Source organism: Neolamprologus multifasciatus, chromosome 19 (genome assembly GCF_963576455.1).
Source record: "Neolamprologus multifasciatus chromosome 19, fNeoMul1.2, whole genome shotgun sequence".
NCBI lineage: Eukaryota > Metazoa > Chordata > Actinopteri > Cichliformes > Cichlidae > Neolamprologus > Neolamprologus multifasciatus.
In genome coordinates this window covers 8361366-8382209 of record NC_140457.1, presented here as the reverse complement: position 1 = coordinate 8382209, position 20844 = coordinate 8361366, and the positions used below count along the sequence as shown (strand labels likewise).

General features: G+C 38.3%; 1 protein-coding gene across 2 annotated transcripts; it reads right to left on the bottom strand.

The window, feature by feature from the left end:
* Positions 1-7479: 7479 nt before the first annotated feature.
* LOC146495897 (potassium channel subfamily K member 17-like) lies at positions 7480-20264 on the bottom strand. Of its 2 annotated transcripts, XM_085143209.1 has the most exons (6): positions 16992-20264; positions 16722-16832; positions 14998-15112; positions 12182-12348; positions 11916-12084; positions 7480-10768 (listed from the first exon to the last, which is right to left on the bottom strand). In XM_085143209.1, exons 2-6 carry the CDS (start codon positions 16812-16814, stop codon positions 10506-10508), a joined length of 807 nt encoding a protein of 268 aa, XP_084999335.1. In that variant the 5' UTR covers positions 16815-16832; positions 16992-20264; the 3' UTR covers positions 7480-10505. The 2 variants fall into 2 exon arrangements, with proteins under 2 accessions (XP_084999335.1, XP_084999334.1); XM_085143208.1 differs by having other exon boundaries at positions 7482-10768; positions 16722-20263.
* Between the last annotated feature and the right edge of the window lie 580 nt (positions 20265-20844).

The following is a 20844-nucleotide window of genomic DNA, read 5'->3' as shown; positions in this document are numbered from 1 at the left end:
GCCAGATGCATCTCTCAGTTCCTGTGTCAGATCTTTGCTGGATTTTTTTCCTATTTCTTAAGGTCATGACCTTCAGATACTACTCGTCTGGACACACTGAACACGATACCAAGATATGCCAAGTTGGTGTAAAAGTACAAACTGAAATTGTGTTGCCATTTACTGTAGATTAAACTAAGGAAATGTGAATGAATATGTGTTTTTGCAACAGGCTGGTATTAACAAAAAGCCTAAACAAAGAAATTTAAAATGAGTTCTTTGATAAGTTTTCTGTTATGTGTAGACACAACACTGGTTCTGTCTTGAGTTAGGTACTGTTTTCATGAGTCAGTGAGTCATGGTTAAGTGGCTTACCAAACAAACAAAACGAAAAAAACATCCCTCAGAAAATGGCCAGGACTGGAGTGGAAACCTGGAGAACAATTGATCAAGACCACAAAACTACAAGAATGTCTGGCTCCTTGGAAGTAAAACGTAAAGAATTAAATAGTGGGTAAAGGCTTTTACACAGCACATTGGTGCCAAAAGGTTCACATACAGTAAACTACAGTACAGTAAACACAGTTTCCTGCTGAAGTAAACAGTTGGAAGTGGACAGATGTGTAGCTTTGGCTCAGTGTGTATGCAGACAGACATGTTTTGAAACACGTGCTGTGAACACTGGAGAAACGTAATACATGTACCAGCGTTACGTAACAGTTACCGTTTAAAAAGGTGGTATTCAGAATACAGTTACTTTGTTGAAATAAATGGATTACACATATTTTCCTGTTTCATATATTAGGCTGTCTCCTCTCTATTTTTTATCATTCCATGCCCGTGGAAACCCAAACAAAACACACATTAACGGGCTCTAATGCCTGTGTCTCAATCCCGCGGCCCATGTCACCCCTACTTGCGGCCTGCATAATGACGTGAAGAAATATTTTTAAAAATTATTAGTCAAAAAATGATTTAATATGAAGACAATAAGCAAAGTGTTACAGGCATTGTCCTAAAGAATGTAGCCTCATGGGCAGTGTAGTCAGTAATAGTAATAAATCACACAGCAATAGTACATTCATGTAGTTTTAAAAAGCATGATAATATATTAAGTAATCCAAAGTATTCAAAATACGTAACAGAATACCTTACAAAATACAATTTGGGGCATGTATTCTGTACTCTGTAGTGGAATACATTTTAAAAGTAACCTTCCCAACAAGGGCTGTGAATGAGTATTTAAGGTGAGGTGAACGCTCATGTTTTGGGCATATCAACTTGTCCTGGGAAGTTTATCTGTCGACTCTGCTCAGATAGTTTCAGTGTGACCTTGCTCAGAGCTCTGTGTTTGTTGGGCCGTCAAAACGCCCGTTTTACTGGCAAACATCCTGCTTTCACATGTTCTCTTTCGCACGTTTTGTGTATAGCAGGCGCTCTGATATCAGGGTAAAAGCAAAAACACAGATGTGTAGAGGGTTGGTATACATCCAATACAAAACCCACACTGCAAAATTCAGCCATCAACATGGAAAAAATGATAAAGATGGGAAGAATTTCTTAAACTAAAGGAACTCCTTGGAAAACAGAACAGAAAATCTTTTAAATTAAAACCATGTCTCAAAGAAACCTCAGATTAAAAGTATCACGGGGATACAGAAAACAAGATCAATTGATTGGGTCTAGAAAATTGTTATAAATTATTAGAATTATTTACAGTTGTCTTAAAAAATTAGTTCAAAGGTATATCATTGAATATATTTTTGGTAACACACTTTACCTTTTACAATAGCAAAGCACCAACACAGCAATCCAAGTATCAACCTCTGGAGTCTGCAGTTCCTCTAATGGCCACTTGAGGCTGGCTACAAAAATGATTAAATCCTTATAAACTTTCATGTTAACAGTTTACACGTTTGCAGTCAGATTTGGTAGCTTTTCCCCTTTAGATCTATAGATTTTTCACTTATAACAGTTGTTTTTAATAAATTGCATTAAACCTTAAAAGTTAGCATTACTGGTGTGGTGTTTTCAAGTGACGGATGGATGCAAGCACAAGTGGATATAGCACAAAAATAAGGTTTACTGTACAGTTAACTATACTAACATACCACAAACGATCCTGTGCTCCAGTTGTGGCAAATTAAATCCTAGCATTTTATTACAATTATAAAAAGACTGAACAAGTATGGCTTGTTTGGGAGGGCTACCAGAAGACAACATCTCCTCGCTAGAAAGAACGTGGCAGCATAGCTTAGGTTTGAAAATTTGCAACTGAACAAACTACAAGACTTGTCGAACAGTGTCCTATGGACAGACCAGACCAAAGTGGAGATGTTAAGTCATCATGGCACAGCACTACATTTTGGCAAAACTCAAACACAAAACACCACAAAAACACCTCAAACCATTTATCAAACATGGTGGAGGAGGGGTGATGATTTAGGCTTGTTTTGCATCCGCAGGATCTTTTCACCTTGGAGTCACTCAATTGACCAAAGTATTCTAGACTCAAATGTCCAATATCTAAGCTTGGCCTAAACTGGGTCATGGAGAGAGCATTGATCCTAAACTAACCAGAACTTCTACAACAGAGTGGCTGAAAAAAAACCCCAAGAGGTTGCAATGGTTCAGCCAAAGTCCAGACCTCAAGCTGATTAAAGATGCTAGAACCTCAATAAAAGGAGACAGGGCCAAATATTAAAAAAAACAAAACAAAAAACCCCAACAACTATTCGGTCATAGAGTGTAAATTCAGAGTTAATTTCTCTGACTTGTTCAGTTTACCAGAGGCTATCCTGTTTTGGCTTTATCTTTGCGCTGCAGTTTTTTAGCAGCAGTGCAAACTGTTGTTAGCTCAGCTAGAGTCTACCTGTCTGTTCACCTGATTACAGTAATTGTTAGGATTTGTGTGAAGTGCAGCTTGAGCCGCGTAAGTAAACAAGTAGGCCGGTCGATCAGACAGGTTCAGAAATGCACACAAACAGAGGCTAGGTATTACGTCAGAGGTGAGAGGTTAAAGGAGGGTAAGTGTGTCACAGCAAGGCAGATCTGGCAGAGGAGGAGGAGGGGAAGGTAGGGGAAAATAATGCACTTTAGAGGTCGGATATGCATTTTGTCTTCTCATTGGCTCAAAACAGTAAGCTGAGGTCCAATGAGTAGGATGGAGAGAGGGATACGCATAAGGCAAACATATCAGTTGACTAATACGAGAGCCAGCTTAGGTAGATAAATACTGATCATTGAATGGGGTATACCTTCAATAAATACCCTCAAACACTTCTGAATTTATCTTTTATCTGTCACAGTGTTGGAGTTTTACTGCAGCGTTTGCCCTTTGCAGCAGTAAAAGATTTAGCTTTATTACCCAGAGTTATCTGCATCGACTTCTTTCTCTTTTATCACCATGATTGGAGCAAATGTTCTGCTGGTCAATGATTCATAACCACAGAAAAGTTTAGGCTGGCTGTGGAAGTAGAGCAGGTTGTCTACTAATCAGAAAGTTGGTGGTTTGATCCTTGACTGCTCCAGTGTGTGTGCCAAAGTATTCTTGGGCACGATACTGAACTGATACATGGAAGTGTAATGGCAAATTACATGAGGATAGCCTTCCCATATGGAAAAGATATATATAAATCTTATAAAGTTTGTATCTGTCTTGTGTGAAACTTGTATGAAAAGCATACAAGAGTGAAAACAGATATAAGATCCCTTGAAAAATTATATAATGAAACTTGTATGTTTTGGATACTTACTAAAACAATATATGAAAGTAATAAGAAAGTGGCCACTTTCATGAGTAAATCATGTAAGCCTTATATGATTTACTCATGAAAGTGGCCACTTTCATGAGTAAATCATATAAGTTTTTACTATTTCTTTTCCATATGGGTTGTCCAGCTCTTCTCATGTAATTCGCCATTACACGAGGAGAGCTGGATAGGACCATAGAAGGACATCAACCCACCAGCAGGACGAGCATCTTTTCCTGTGTGTGAAGAGGAACTGGACAGGCATACCTACAAAATGACCCACAGATTACTCATGTGTATATTTCAGACCAAACTGTTAGAAACAGACTCTATTTCCCCTTGTGGGACTAATAAAGGTATATCATATCATATCATATGGATATAGCATGAGGGTCTAGCAAGCTTTAGTGTAGTCTTTCTTCACAGCCCAGCCACTGTGCAGCCTGATTTGCATGTACCTGAGAACACCAGAACCTGTAGGTCTGCTGTTGATGCCCTGTTCTTTTATCCATATACATTTTTTTCTTTGGTTTAGGTTAAGCTACCAAAACTGCTCTGTTAAGTTCAGGAAAAGGTCATGATAAAGGGTTGAATTAGATGTTTTCACAGTGATCATTTGCCAACATGGCCGGTCTGCATGTTAACGTTTCCTTGGGCAAGGTACTGAATACCAAGTTGGCACACTGAGCGTGTGTGAAAGTGCTCAGAAATAGATAAAAGTGTTGCATGAATGTGTGTGGGAGACTGGGTGAAAGAGACTTGTAGTAAGAAAGCACTTTGAGTGCTCAAATGAGTAGCAAGGTGTTGTGTGGGTACCAATCCAATTCTGCTGAAAAGTTGGATATGTTAACATGGGAGTCTATGGAAACTGACTCACTTTTGGAGCCAGCCTTAAGTGGATATTAAAACATCTGCAGGTTTGTGACATTCCTCTGCACGTTTAATAAAGAAGTAAAACCTTAGCAGCAGTGTATCCCATTGAGAAATATTCAGGTTCACATTGCTGTCGGTTATAATAACAGTGTCACCTGGTTTTTGCAGCCTTGTTTGTGCTGTAGGAAACAATATAAGCAAATGATTTATAAGCTTTAATCACTTACTGTATTATATGCTTCAGTGTATTTACATAACAGTAAACCCCAAGTTTGCTGTCACATTTACTGTTTAAACAAAGCAGAGTGTCTGAGTGGGGAAAAATGTCTCATGTTTTATATCTGTTCTTTTTTAAATTGGGTTTGGGGTTTTTCAAAACAACATTTCTCAATGAGGTGCCACAAAAGGTCAAAGAGAACATCAAGCAGGTCACACAGAGGAGCACTGAGAGCAAATCTGCATGATGAATCACCCTGGTCTCATGGAAAATCACAAAATAGTACCGAAATGTGATCTGTTTGGTCAAAGAAAGGGAAAATTTGTGTGCATGAACAAACCACAACTTAACCTCCAATGACCTACCACCTAAAGATAAGTACTGGGCAGCAGACAGTACTGTGAAAAAATACCTGGTCTGTTATGGAAGGCTGAAAGTGCCGAAATCAAAACTAATAAAAATTAACTGCACTGCAAATTATGCTAAAATAATTGTGGGCATTCATTAAGTTTACTGAATGGCCATCTTTGAATGACATTCCTCTTATTTACATAGTTAATCAAGAATCAAATGTAGAAAGAAATAAAGAAATAAACAGGTTAACTGCATGTATATGTATATATAAATAAATAAATAAATAAATAAGAGAAATAAACTGGAAGAGAATAAAAAAAAGCAAATAAGAAGCATTTAAGTAATTTTGATTAAGATGACCAAATTATGTCATATTTCAGAAATAAATATCTGAGATATCAGAAATATCTAAAAAAAAAAAAAAAAAAAAAGTCTATTTTTTATGTACATTTATTTGGCATATTTATTTGTGTCAGGGAATTTTTTATCCGTTATATGATTTTGGCTGTTTTGGTCCTCCATACATATATAATGATGTCAACGGGAACCTGAAAACTAACATGGCATTAAGCAAGCTAGTGGCTTATACTTTTTCAAGTAGCACTCCTGCATAAAAATAAAAGTAGCACGTAGGGTCTGGGTGACAGAGATGGGCTGTTTGAAATGAAAAATAAAAGGTGAAATGTCTTTTTTTTCTCCTCCAGGCTTTTGTCACTTCATTTAACCTCTTAAGCCCCAACGCCCCCTGATACGGGGCAAAAAGCAGGAGATCAGGTAGGCTTGGGGCTTAAGAGGTTAACCTAATTATAACCATGAATTCCTGTTTTTTCTGTTATAAGTGTAACAACATAGACAGCTATGTCACAAAAAGCTGTTTAGTAAAGTTGTCTTTAGCATCTGTTTAGAGGGTTTTTGCTACAGGGAGAAAGAATAACTGATAACATCAGGAGGTCAATAATCCAGTCATCTTTAGTCACATGCAGACATGTGGTCCACACAACACAACAAAGGTAAAAGATACTGCAGCCAGCTACTATAACCAACACTAAGTATCAGCTATTAATAATTACCACGCTTTTAATGTTCTACAAAAGATTTAGGGCACAGAATATTTTATCTGTGAATGACTCAACAAAATATGACTACCCATAGTCACATAGACAACAAGCCCTAAAGTGATTCTCATTGCAGTTATATTCACCTTAATTTCTCAGGTTTTCTCCCACTGCTAGCTGGATTATTTGATAGAAATCAGGAAGTGCTTCCCATCTGAGCCAATCAGAATAAGCAAATTGTCTTTTTGGAATTTCACTGTATAAACTGTATTTCGTTACTCTGTATTCATACATGTGTAATGACAATAAAGTTGAATCCTAATCCTAGTCAATGAGGCCATGGCTATTAGGTAAATGGGGGGTAGAATTTGACACTTTTTATTGCCGTATTTCTCCAGCTGCTATGTAGATGTTGCATGAATTTTTTAGGGCCAAAAACTACATTTAAGCTCTGTTAAAAAATTCCACCAAAAGCACCACTCGCATAGCTCATTGCAATCTAAATCCAAAATCATGTCTTTTCATTGATATAATGAGATTACAATAGTTTCAAAAGCAAAACTGAATCAGTTTAATGTTTATGATGTACAGTAATAAAAACAAGCACTGGATGTTTTGACTGTTTTCTGATAATTCACTTGGTAAAAGCTTCAAAAAGTACATTTTGGGTTATAGCACTTAAACATTAAATATTTTAAATGTTCATATGCTAATATTTTAAATAACATTTTTACCTACACTTTGATCCAAGGCTGGCGTTACAGCCACGATTCCTTGTTAAAATAATTTCATAAAAGTCATTTTTAAACATTTTCGACATGTTAAACCAGAGATTGTTTTTTATCTTCTATTATATTTGACCTATAATGACATATGAATGAGCTCACTACATGAATGCAGGATGGTAATGGACTGCTACTTGTGATAATTTACCTACATGTGCTTTCATTTATGCATAAGCAATTTTAACTCGCGGTTCAGCATCTTGTCCAAAGATACGTTGATAAGCAGCTTTGAGGGTGCAGGGATTGGCCCACTGACCTTCAGGCTGTTAGACGTGGATACCTCCTGAGCTACAGCTGCCCATATATGCATCCACCCCTCAGCCTGCTTTCGTGTCAAAAAATTATTTATTCTATTCAAAAGAAATTTAACATAAAAAATAAAACTAAGACTTAAACTAGTAAACAAAACTGAAATTGGATAGTTTCAAACAATAAAAGGTAAATGGAAACTAAATAGAGCCAACTTTAACTTCCACTAGTGGGATTGATTGTTTTTCAGGATCATAGCCTGAGCGTGTGTGAAAGTGCTCAGAAATAGATAAAAGTGTTGCATGAATGTGTGTGGGAGACTGGGTGAAAGAGACTTGTAGTAAGAAAGCACTTTGAGTGCTCAAATGAGTAGCAAGGTGTTGTATGGGTAGTTGGATATGTTAACATGGGAGTCTATGGAAACTGACTCACTTTTGGAGCCAGCCTTAAGTGGATATTAAAACATCTGCAGGTTTGTGACATTCCTCTGCACGTTTAATAAAGAAGTAAAACCTTAGCAGCAGTGTATCCCATTGAGAAATATTCAGGTTCACATTGCTGTCGGTTATAATAACAGTGTCACCTGGTTTTTGCAGCCTGCAGCCTTGTTTGTGCTGTAGGAAACAATATAAGCAAATGATTTATAAGATTTAATCACTTACACCGAAGCACACAATACAGTATTTACATAACAGTAAAATCTCAGTCATATATAAAATCTGCACAAACCCTAAGTTTGCTGTCACATTTACTGTTTAACCAAAGCAGAGGGTCTGAGTGGGTAAAAATAGGTCTCATATTTTGTTTGTTTGTCTCATATGTTGGCTACATATTAGCCAACATTCTGGCCAGTGTTAGCTGACGCTAGCTGACAGATGAATTGCAAGCTGTTAGTCTGTAAATCAAGTAGTTTGTAGGCATCTGATTTTGTTCTTATTCTGCTAGTAACATTACTGAGATGTGTAAAATTCCTAAAAAAAAAAAAAAAAAAATCCCAAAAACACTGTTTGAAATTTTCACTACAGTGACCAGGTGACACACGAACGTGAACCACACCAAGATAACAGGAAGAAGAGTAGATCGTGTCTTTATCTGTGTAACTAGGCAACACAGAACCCCTGAGACTTTTCTCCATTATATCTGAGCTCTTGCTGTATTTTGTGTTTTTCCTTACATGAATAAATGCAATCACAACATAAACCTGACCATAAAGTGATACCATCTGACAATAACATTACATAACTGGTTCTCAGATGCGAACATATGTGGGCTGAATTTCAAAAGGCACCAGGACCAGCAATGGGAAGAAAGAAGTCAGTTAGGACTGGGGACAAAAACTCACTCTGGAAATGAACTTAAACGAATCTCAACTGTATGATAAACACTAAAAATAAAAACTGATGATCTAACATGAAGCTGTCATAACTCTGGCTCCAAGTTTGGGGCCCAACTATTTTTGATTTTTCCTTGCAGAAAAAAAAATCACTGCCTCCTCTCCATCTGGGGGTTTTCTCACTTTCCCTCAGATATTTATCCTTTTTCCATCACCTCCATCCTTCACCTTTAATGCCAACACTTTTCCACGCATTCAGTTTTCCTCTCCACCATCTGTCTTTCTCATTTTCTCCTCCTCAGTGCTGACTTTGTATGTGAACATTAGGATACTGACCGATACTGTATGCTGTGCTATGGCAGCATAGAAAGCATGAAAGGAAGTGAGGAAACCAGTGTGTTTTGGTTTGTTTGCCTTTAATTTGGCAGTAATTTCTCTCCACACTTTGTATTTATTGCTTTGTTTCTGTTTTTAACAGCCAGTTTGTACACTATTGGTACAGCGGCGCTACCTAGTGGACATAGACACAGATGTGACTTGCAGCCATACTCATGTTTCGTCTTTCTAATCACTTTTATTTCCATTTAAAATTTAATGAAGTGAAGACAAGATGTGAAGGAGAATTTATGAAGAACGCAGTTCAGAGAATCTGACAGAACTTTCACAAATTTCCTAAATTATACTGACATATGTCCGCTGTGGTGAAACTACAATACCCTGAAGATGGACTACAAAACCTTACCGTGCTGTTTCATGCAGGTCTTACAAACATTTCATAATTAAGGTTGCAACTTTACAGAAAAATGAATAATTTTTCTGAATAGCTGCTCATGTTGTCCATTCATGTTGCCCTTCCTAATGGAAAGGTTATCCAAAGCAACTCCTGTTTTCACAAAGACCTCCTGTTAGTGAAGTCTAAAGTTACTAAATGTCTGTAACTAATGCAAACTAAATCATGGTGACCCTTGATTTTACTCTGATCAGCAATCTTAATTTACAGAATTGAAATAAAATAAATCAGTTATTTCAGGGTAAATTAAACTCAGTGAGGAAACTTCCTAAGACTGACTATCTGAACCTTGCCCAGATCCCAAGAGGTAGACTGAAATGTGACATATCTAAAAATAAATTCATGCAATGAACCATGCCCATTGCAGGGCAAACAAACAAACAAACCAAAAGGATTTTATTGTAATTAACAGCATCGATCACTTGTCTGAATGCACTATGAGGCGATTGTTGGAGGGACTTCTGTTCTAAGAGTAGAATAAATGTGAACCTCAGCAGTTAGAAGAGTCTGACAGACAATAAGGAAAAGCAGAGCAGGTCCCTTTTAATAAATATTTTTAATTTGGTTTGGAAGTGTTAAAACAATACTTAAGACAAAAACTTTTTACATCTTGACAAATGAAATAAAAATTCCTTCTCTTGCTCTTCTGTAAGGCCAGTTAATTTACTTTACTGTATTTTATAACCTAGGAAATTCCACCACCTCTTAAAATATGATGAATAATAATAATCCCCAGGCCTCTGTGGGCCACGGAGTCCCTATACCATGCAAAGTAGATCATTTTAAAAGACTGTGGCTTTGACTACAGCCAAGCTGGTGCCACGGAGTTGGTAAATGACTTGTGGTCAGCTGATTAAGTATAGGAAACAGGCTGACTGTCCTGTCTACTAGACCACAGACAGACAGAAGTGCTGAGTCCTTCTCTAAACTTTAATCTAAAGGGTTTTAGATTAACAAGAGGCACTTAAACAGTGCGTGAATGCTGCTGTCACATAAACCTGACTCAACAAAAATGAGCCAATAGTTTAGTGGCAGTTACGGAGAAAATGTCTAAAACTGACAAACAATAACTCAGGCACGTATCAAATCACCACAGACAGATGTAGGCAACTCTATAACTAGGTGGACTCAGTAACTGGAGGCTGGGTGATCTCGTCTTCCTCCTCCATCTGTGTCTCTGGGTTTTTATCAGCTGTACCGCCTGCCTCATCCCCCTGCTGATTATCATTCTTTTTGAACTGCTTTTTAAAGTAGTTGTTGAGCCGCTCCAGGATTTCGATTGAGTGGTTGATAACCAGCGCCAGCCAGGCCATGCCAAAGAAGATCCACGAGGCCATGAGGACGCTGTACCATTTTGGGTAATATTTGTCTGGATTGCTATCTGGAAAGAAGAAAGGATTTGGGGATTTTACAAGATAGAATTCAGTTTGAGTCGAGTATACAAAACAGATGTGATCAGAATGCGATCATTTCTAAAACGTGGCTTATACTTTTTCAAGGTTTTCTCACTGTGCACCACTGAACCACTTTTCCTAAATCACTTCTTAGAAGTCCTCTTCTAACTTCCTCCTAAACAATGTCCCTGGATTCCAGAGAAAAGAACCAACTTGCATAGATGCAAATTTGATAAGCAGGGTGAAAGGTGAGCAAAGTGTGCTAAAGTTTCTAAACGTAAAATGGGACCCATAATACGTACATATACTATACGTATTATCTGTCATCCACTTTGTATTGGTAATTTCTTAGAGTGACTGGTTTAGCCAATGAATGAGTTCGAGACTTCCTGTTCTGGACAGCGAATGCAGATGACATTTTTTTTAGAACTGGAAATTATAAAGATATTTTACTGGTTATCCGAGGCATTTAGGCAAATACCATTCCATTTGTATCTGTGCACAAACAAAGCCTGCTCAAACAGGCTCAAACTGATTAGTCAATAAAACATGGACTGCAAACAGGAACCCAGAAGCTCCAAGTACCAAAGATCTGGTTCCTTGCCAACAAGAATTCTGAATATACGTATGTACAGAATTAATGAAATGATATCTGTGAATGTTGATAAAAATTATGGAGTAACAGCTTTCTTAAAATTATAGACGGGAGTTAGAGACCCAGTGTTGATAATCAGTGCTGAATGATTTTAAAGTCAGGTTACTCTGACGCTAAAGTTAATATTTACTCTGTGCACAAGTTTGCCTATGATTTTACCATCAATGTCAATGTGTTAAAATAGGACCGGAAGAGGCCAAGAGGTGCATACAAATTTCACACTAAATATGAGACCTTAAATTGCGAAATCAGGTATGACTTTCCATTTTTACAGGCAATTCTATCTTGCAGAAACCGAGCAAATGCTGACAAGTCTTACGTAGGACTGCTATTTAAGCTCCCTTAGTCTGCCTGGAGCTGCTGCTCAAGTGCAAGCTGTTTTAGTACTCATCTACACCACAGCACTTCTTTTTTCATGCTGTTTCTTGACTCGATTGGTGTCACGTCTGTTCTAAACAAAAAACACAATTCTGCTTTACCTGCCACAAAATCTCCAAAGCCGATGGTGCTGAGGCTGATGAAGCAGTAGTAGATGGCCTCTGCATATGTCCAGCCCTCTTGCTGCTTGAACACAATCATGGGCATGATGAAGAAAAGAGCCACTCCGCAGACGTAACATACAAAGTGGATGAAAAAGCGGGTACATGTCTGCAGCAAGACATGGGAAAGAGAAGCAGTGTTAGTCATCCTCTAAAGAATCATCGCTCCTTTTGAAAAGGTTTATCTAAAATCAGGACATCCTTACTTTTCGACTACTCTTTTTCTCGAAGAAGTCTGAGATGTTCCTCACTATGACTAGGATGTACTTGCCCACTCTGTTGAGAACCACAATGTTGAGTGGTATACCGAAGAGCGCAAAGAACACGCAGAAGATCTGGCCACCTGTAGTGCTGGGAAACATGTTCCCATAACCTGAAAAACTTTAAACTGTTACTGTGGTGGAAGGAGAATGGTACTATGGAGGAGTGTACTGCATTGTTTAAAGCAAACCTTTAAAGTTATAGTGTTCAAAATATCACAATTAGATGTCAGTCAAATTCCTTTTTCTCCCTCTACCTGCAAGTGCATATCCGTAGCTACGGGGGCTGTTGTACCTCATAAAGGCATGTTTCTATGGCTATAAAAAACAACGACATTTTTGTGCACACTATATTTTAACATATTTAAATAATATCAACACTTACACAATAAATCAGGATAAAAAAAAACTAATACAGTCAAATATTTTAAATATTTTTTTTTGGTATTTTAAGTTTCATTGGTAGTGAGTGCATTTAGATAACAAAGTGACTCTAGACCAGATCTGCCTGGGAGTTTTCTCTAAGTTGTCGGGCTACTTTTTACCTCAGCTATCAATGCCGGGTGAGATGCTCAACTATTTACATGATAAGAGGCTATAAAACTTTGCGAAAGGACTCCAAAAATGAGTCAGTAAAGTTAACGTCTGCCCAATGAAAGCGATACTAAAATTGTAAATAAATGGCCTGTATTTGTATAGCGCTTTACTAGTCCCTAAGGACCCCAAAGCGCTTTACACATCCAGTCATCCACCCATTCACACACTGGTGATGGCAAGCTACATTGTAGCCACAGCCACCCTGGGGCGCACTGATGGAGGCGAGGCTGCTGGACACTGGCGCCACCAGGCCCTCTGACCACCACCAGTAGGCAACGGGTGAGGTGTCTTGCCCAAGGACACAATGACCGAGCCGGGGCTCGAACCAGCAACCTTCCGATTACAAGACGAGCTGCCAACTCTTGAGCCACGATCGCCCCGATCGTAATAGGTGAGTCATTACAGATATCCTGAACTTTTCTGTTGTTAAGCTGTTAGCTGCAGTGAAGCCGTCTTTGACATCGATCTTACATTGTTGTACTCTGACACTTACAGATTAAACTCTCATACAATGTGACAATGTAATCGATCTGTTTCTCAGAGAGAAAGTGCCTATAATATTAGCAGGAATAACATTAGCTTGCAACCAGTTGTTGTTATTGTTTAGTGGGCTTCTTGTCAGCTGTCTGGAAATCGGACAGTCACATGCTAAATCTGCTGTAACAGCGAGAATTTCAAGAATGAATGCGCACATGTAAGCAGGCTGTCATGTATTAGAGCCCTGGCTCTAATACATGATTATTGAACCTCCTGAACCTGATCTCCGGTTCAGGAGATCAGGCTTGAGGTGAGGAGGAAGAGGATGACATTTCATTGGTAGCACTGTCTCTTTCCTTCACATTTTTGCTTCTTTGGTGAAGATCACCCCTTCACTTTTCTTTATTTTTACTACTTTCTACACTGTAGATACATACTGAAGACATCGACTATATGAACCAAGATGGAATTATGTATTATGGCAACAGTGATAAAAACTGATAGATAGATTATATTAAAAACTCATGGCAGGAACCAATAAGCTAAGTAAAGAGGAACCACCGTCCATTATTACTTTAAGAACTGCAGTTGCAAAAACCATAAGCGCTACGATGAAACTGGCTCACATGAGGATGGCCCCAGGAAAGGAAGACCAAGAGTCACCTCTGAGGATAAATTCATCTGAGTCACCAGCCTCAGAAATCCCAAGTTAACAGCACCTCAGATCAGAGCCCAGATAAATGCCACATAGAGTTCCAGTAGCAGACACATCTCTACATCAACTGTTCAGAGAAGACTGTGCACAACAGGCCTCTATGGTCAAATAGCTGCAAACAAACCACTACTAAGGAAAAGTAAAGAGCAGAAGAGATTTGTCTGGGCCAAGAAACACAAGGAACGGACATGAGACCAGTGGACATCTGTGCTTTGGTGTGATGAGTCCAAATTTGAGATATTTGGTTCCACTCGCCGTGTCTTTGTGCGACACAGAAAAGGTGAAGCATGGAGGAGGGGTGATGGTGTTGGGGTGCTTTGCTGGTAACACTGTTGGGGATTTATTCAAAATGAAGGGCACACTGAACCAGCATGGCTACCACAGCATCCTGGAGCAACATGCCATCCGATATGGTTTGTGTTTAGTTGGACCATCACTCATTTTTAAACAGGACAATGACCCCAAAACATCTCTGGGCTGTTTAAGGGCTATTTGACTAAGGAGAGAGATGGAGTGCTGCACCAGATGGCCTGGCTTCCACAGTCACCTGACCTAAACCCAATTGAGATGGTTTGGGATGAGATTAACTGCAGAGTGAAGGCAAAAGGGCCAAGAAGTTCTCAGCATCTCTGGAAACTCTTTCAAGGCTGTTGGAAAAGCATTTCAGGCGACTACCTCACGAAACTCATTGAGAGAATGCCAAGAGTGAGCAAAGCAGTAACCAAAGTAAAGGGCAACCATTTTGAAGAATCTAAAATATCAAACATGTTTTGAATCTTTTCATACTTTTTTTGTTTACTACATAATTCCATATGTGTTCATTCATAGTTTTTAGCCTTCAGTGAGAATCTACAATGGAGATAGTCATGAAAATAAAGGAAAAACATTTAACATTTAAATGAGAATGGGAAGAAAATATATATATATATATATATATATATATATATGGTTGTTCACGTCCCTCATAGCTGACCTATAGTTGTGACCACAGTGGCAGCAAACACAGCTGAGCTGGTGAATTTCCAGAAGCCGTCTGCCGTGTCGTTGCTTTTCAAACTCAGGCCCACCTTTGATGCGTCTTTAACAACCTGGAAAACAAATTAACAATAATAGAAGTAATAACTATAATAAAAATAATAATGCCCACATTTTTATCTTGGTTTTCACTAGTTCTTGACCTGACAGGAACATTTCCCATAAGACCTTATGAGTCACAATTACATAACTGCTTTGCATAGTGATCCACCTTGTTAAAGAGGTATTAAAAACACAATGACCTTGATATCAGACAGAAAGCAGCAGAAGGTAAATCAATAAGAAAAAAAGTTAAAATTAAGATAAAGTAAAAAAAAGAAAAGAAAAAAGATATGAAATGCAATATATATATGTATGTATGGCAAGAAAGGAATAAAAACATTAGCAACTAAAAACAATCAACAAACCAACTTTACAAGCTGTCTGCATTTGCTTTGACACAATGCAAATCAAAGCAGCTTACATCACCAGGCGGAAAGTTTCAGCCATTTATTACAGTGTGATTACCATTTCTACTCCTACATGCAGTATAATATTCATTTTTGAGGACGACTTTCTACCTTTAAATGAAGTTTATGAGTTTCATGGAAAATTGAGTATAAAATGTAAAGCTTCATAAGTGAAGTCTGGTCACAAGTCACAGGCAAAGCAAGCGCAGCTGGGAATGTCTGAAGGAGCTGCTATTTGCATGTAAGCTTGTTTTCCTTGTCGCATGAAAACAAGTTTATAACTCAAGCTCATTTTCACCTGTTTTGACCCATTACTGTTGCCAGTCACTTAAATAATTTACTGAAGGTATAAAAGACTGAGCACATAAACACCCTGCACATCTATTTTGAATGTTCTTTTTCTAATTACCCTCTTCAAAATGTAGGTAATCAAACTTTCACCACCAGGGGGCAGCGTTTTACCAATGTGTGCTCAGTTTGATGGTACAAACGTTTTAGCGCTAATATTTTATCATACCTACACAATTTTCCTTACCCATGACAGCAATTGTAAAACATTGCAATTAACTATAGATAACAATGACTTTTATCCATACAGGAGTAAAATAAAAATCAAACAAACAAGCAAACATGAACAAAATATAATTATTACATATAGTTACAGTGTTTTGATTAGTGTAAAATTACCACAAATTACTGTCAAATTATTATAACAAAAAACATAAAAATTTGTTGAAGTAAATTAACAAATTTATGGTAGGAAACATTTTCAAAGTTCACAAACAACATATATCAATATATACTAAGCCACCTTAAGCATATATTTATATCTAATCACTGGATAGTTCCAAAAAGCAAACTGTAATAAATTAGTTCCTTCTGTCAATGTATAAATATATAAATGCATCTAGTAACACTTATTTCTCAACCCAATAAGCTCAACAGTGCCAGACTCCAGAATGCCCTACCTGTAAATTCATAGTGATCCAGACAGTTTAAAAACCCTTCATAACTTAAACATATGCTTTCAATGTTCCACAATGGTGGACTGTCTCCATAAAGGAATATAAAAATGCAAAATCATTATGGTTGTGGTTAAGATGTAAATACAGTGGTAGAGAAAGCTGCAGAAAAGGTCTATCAAAACACGCAATCATAAATTGCAGATATGTATAGAAACAGTTTGTTTCATTTCCACATTTTTGTTTCTCACCTGAGCTACGGCCTCCAGGCCAGCTTGGTTGAGACATGGGTATGTGCTAAGGAGCCTTTCTTTTTTTTCAAGCAAGTAGCTGACGTCCTTCATTCCGAGTTCTCCCTCCAACTTCCAGAAAACCACCCCACCGATCAGCACATATGCCACATAAACAAAGCCGAGCAGAAGAATGGAGGGGATCTGCATCAGACTTAACTTTTCCTTTACTCCCATCTTGGCAAATGTCTCAACCTATGCAGCTGGGGACAGACACTGCTCAGGCTTTACCTGCTTTTGGCTTCTCGTGCTGCATTGCAGGCAAATGAACCTCCATCTGTGCTACTGTTTAAATCACACCAGGCCTGCCATGCAAATCCAGAAGGACAAAATAAGAAAAGGCACATGACAAAATCTTAATCTTAGCATTTCAGACCAAGTATGTAGAATTTGCAGATTCATTCTTTTTACCTTAATATTACAGAGAATGGCACAAATATGATAGTTAAAGGTTGTGTGCTTGTATGGCTGTATTTCAACATGTATTTAATAAAACTATGGTAATTTTACGATTGGGGGGGGGGGGGATTTCCACACCATGCTTTTATTAGAATACATCAAATTTAGCAAAGATACAATAATGGATTTATTTAAATCTACTCAAGCTCTCACAGTGCATTAAAAATAGTTTAGAAATTGGACACTGAATTCTTTCCCCTTGAAAAGTGAAGACGTCATAAAACTGACAAAAACTGCAGTTCCTTTAATGGCCTCTTGAGGCTGTCTTCAATCCCCATAGACTCACATGCTAAATTCTCAGTTCAGTTCAATTCAGTTTTATTTATACAGTGCCACATAACAACAAAACAAACACCTCAAGGCACTTCAGATTGTAAGGTAGACCCTACAATACAGAGAAAACTCCAACAATCATTTGGCCCCCTATGAGCAAGCACATTGGCAAATGTGGGGAGGAAAATCTCCCTTTTTAACAGGAAGAAACCTCAGTCAGAACCAGACTCAGGGAGGGGCGGCCATCAGCCGCGACTGGTTGGCGTGAGAGTAGGAAGACTGGATAAAAGACATGCTGTGGAAGAGAGCCAGAGATTAATAACAAGTATAATTCAAGGCAGGCAGGTATGTTAACACATAGTGAGAAAGGTGGCTAAAGAAGAAATACTCAATGCATCATGGAAACCCCCCAGCAGCCTATGCCTATTGCAGCATAACCAAGGGAGGATTCAGGGTCAGCACCTAACTATATGCTTTAGCAAAAAGGAAAGTTTAAACTTAATCTTAAAAGTAGAGATAGTGTCTGGAGGCTGGCTCCATAGAAGAGGGGCCTGAAAACTTAAGGCTCTGCCTCCCATTCTACTTTTTATTACTCTAGGAACAACAGGTAAGCCTGCAGAACAAGAGCTAAGTGCTCTAATGGGGTGATATACTATAAGGTAATTAAGTTAAGATGGGGCCTCTATGTTTAAGACCTTTATGTGAGGAGCAGGACTTTGGATTCAGTCCTTCTTATGTCTTTAATATGTGCATTGAAGGACACATCCTGGTCAAATATGACTCAAAGGTTGCTCACAGTGATACTGGAGGCCACGGTAATGCCATCCAGTACACAATGCCATCTTTCTTAATTTAGAAGTAGAAAATTAGAGGTCATCCAGGTCTTTATGTCTTTAAGACATTCCTGCAGTTTAACTAATTGGTGTGTGTTCTCTGGCTTCATGGATAGATAAAGTTGGGTGTCATCTGCAAAGCAGTGAAAATATATGCTATGCCTTCTTCCCACTTTGGAAGAAAATTTACCACGGTTGCTGGTATCTCTAGCTTCACGTCTCAGAACACCAATTACGAAAGTTTGATCCCCGGCACATGTGGTGCTGAGTGAAAAACGCGGTTAGACACATAGACACCAAAAGGTTGGTGGTGTACCAGGGGTTTCTGTTTAGGACTAGGCTTCCTCCTTGCCGTCAGTCAGCCATCCTGCTTCCCCGGCTGCTCGGGACAGTCGGTCGGGGGTCAGCTAGCGGGGCCTACGCTACCTTCTGCCTTAACGGCTACAGGGGCCTGGCTAGCTACGAGTTTTTCAACGGTGCGAAGCCGAGTCTCCAATTCAGTAAACCTGGCCTCCAGAGCTGCAGATAGGCTACATTTATTACAAGTATCGAGGCCGAGGATTAACTAAACATCTGACACAATGAGCAGAAGAAGAGACGGGTGAAGAGGCCATGCTGCTAACGAGTCGGCTACGAGCTAAGGTAAGCTAGCGAAACGTTAAAGACCAGTGTGTGAATATTGTCAACATTATTTTGCGAGTGAATACACAGAGTGTGCTGCTAATTAAGCACGTGAAAATTACACCATGAAATAAGAAGTTATCTGTAAGTTTTTTAATTAAATTGCCAGGGTTTTAATAGTTTTGCAATTTTCATTAGTTTTTATTTTTATTTAGTTTTGACTTCAGATTTTCAATTTTATATCAGTTTTAATTAGTTTTTACCAATTGTTTGCTAGTTTAGTTATTTTTTTGAAAATCCTTAGTTTCAGTTTAGTTTTGATTAGCTTCAGTTATAGTTTTAGTTGTGTTTGCAATAATTAAGTGTAACAAAATCCCAGTTTCATCATATCAGTAATTCTTTTCTGCTTATCCTTGGGTATGTTGCTATTCCAGCTACCATACCCTGCACAGGTCGCCTGTCTGTCGCAGGGCTAACACGCAGAGATAGACAACTCACATTCCCACCTATGGGTTCTTTAAATAAATAAATAAAGGCAGATGAACAACCATTGATACCAGGCAACTATAAAATGTATATCTTGGCCCCAATGACACTATTAACTCTCGCAGCACCGGGTGTTCGTAATTGTGGTTCAAGTGAATTGATAAACTTTTTGAAGGCAATTGACTCACACAGTTGTGTAGATATCCCCGTCCTGTTGTCTCGGGATGCATCACGCTGCCTTGCCTGGGGTTAGCTTCTGTTTTCTGGGGATGAGGGTTGAGTGTGCTCCCTTACCTTCTCAAGGTAAGCTAGGTTAGCCTTCTTGTGTGAGCTTTTCAAGTGCACTTTAAGGTTTGTGGGATTTTTTTCCCTTTAGAAATGTCCCTCATAATTTGTCTCTTTCCACTACAAGACACTTGCTTTATCCAAAACACAATCATATTCAAAGTAATCCCAAATTGGACTCTGGCGCTTTCTTCCGACTTTTCCTGACACGATTCTGCGCGTGGACGGAGCAGCAACACAGACGACTCGACTAACGTACTTGCCACCTGCTGGCATAATTAGACACAGCATGAAAAAAACCTGGAAACTAAACTTCATTTTCACCCTTGACTATTGTATGACACGCACACATCAACGAAAACTAAAGACATTTTTGCTATAAATTCAGTTAATTTTAGTTAGTTTTGTGAACACTCATTCCAGTTTTAGTTAGTTTTCCTTTTTTTGTTTTTATTTTTATTTCCGTTAACGAAAATGTTTTTTCACTTCTAGTTTTCGTTATTTCGTTAGTTTTCGTTAACGATAATAACCTTGTAAATTGCTACACAAAAATACAACTATGTGCTGAAACAGGAAGTGATACTCTACCGCAGAGAGTGACCATGTCACAGTGCCACCGTGCGTGTGTGTGTGTGTGTGTGGGGGGGGGGTGATCATAGCTTATTTCTACGATCGATTCGATTCAGATTCACAAGGTCCCGGTTCAATTCCATTTGAATCGGGGAAATTTTGCCCCAGACAGTCAGAAATATTATAATTCTGATCATTTATCAGGACATATCCATATTTTTATATCTATAAAAAGAAAGCTGACGCTTGTAAGACTTTATCAAGGGTGTATGCATCACATCAGATGTCTTTGTGTCAAAGTAACTGAGCATAAAACACAGAAAAACATGGAGATTTTCCTGGCCTGGCTTTTTATAGCAGATAACCACCTTAACATTTTCTGCAGTCACATTACCTGATGCTGCTGAAGTAAAGCACAGCAACGTTACAGAGGTTTAATTAGAGACAAAACTATTCATTTTGCAATTTCATATAATTTTAAAAAGTTTGCATTTCTTCAGTATTAAACAGCAGAAATGAGACTTTTTTGTCAGAAGTAATTTTTAAAAAAGCGTCTG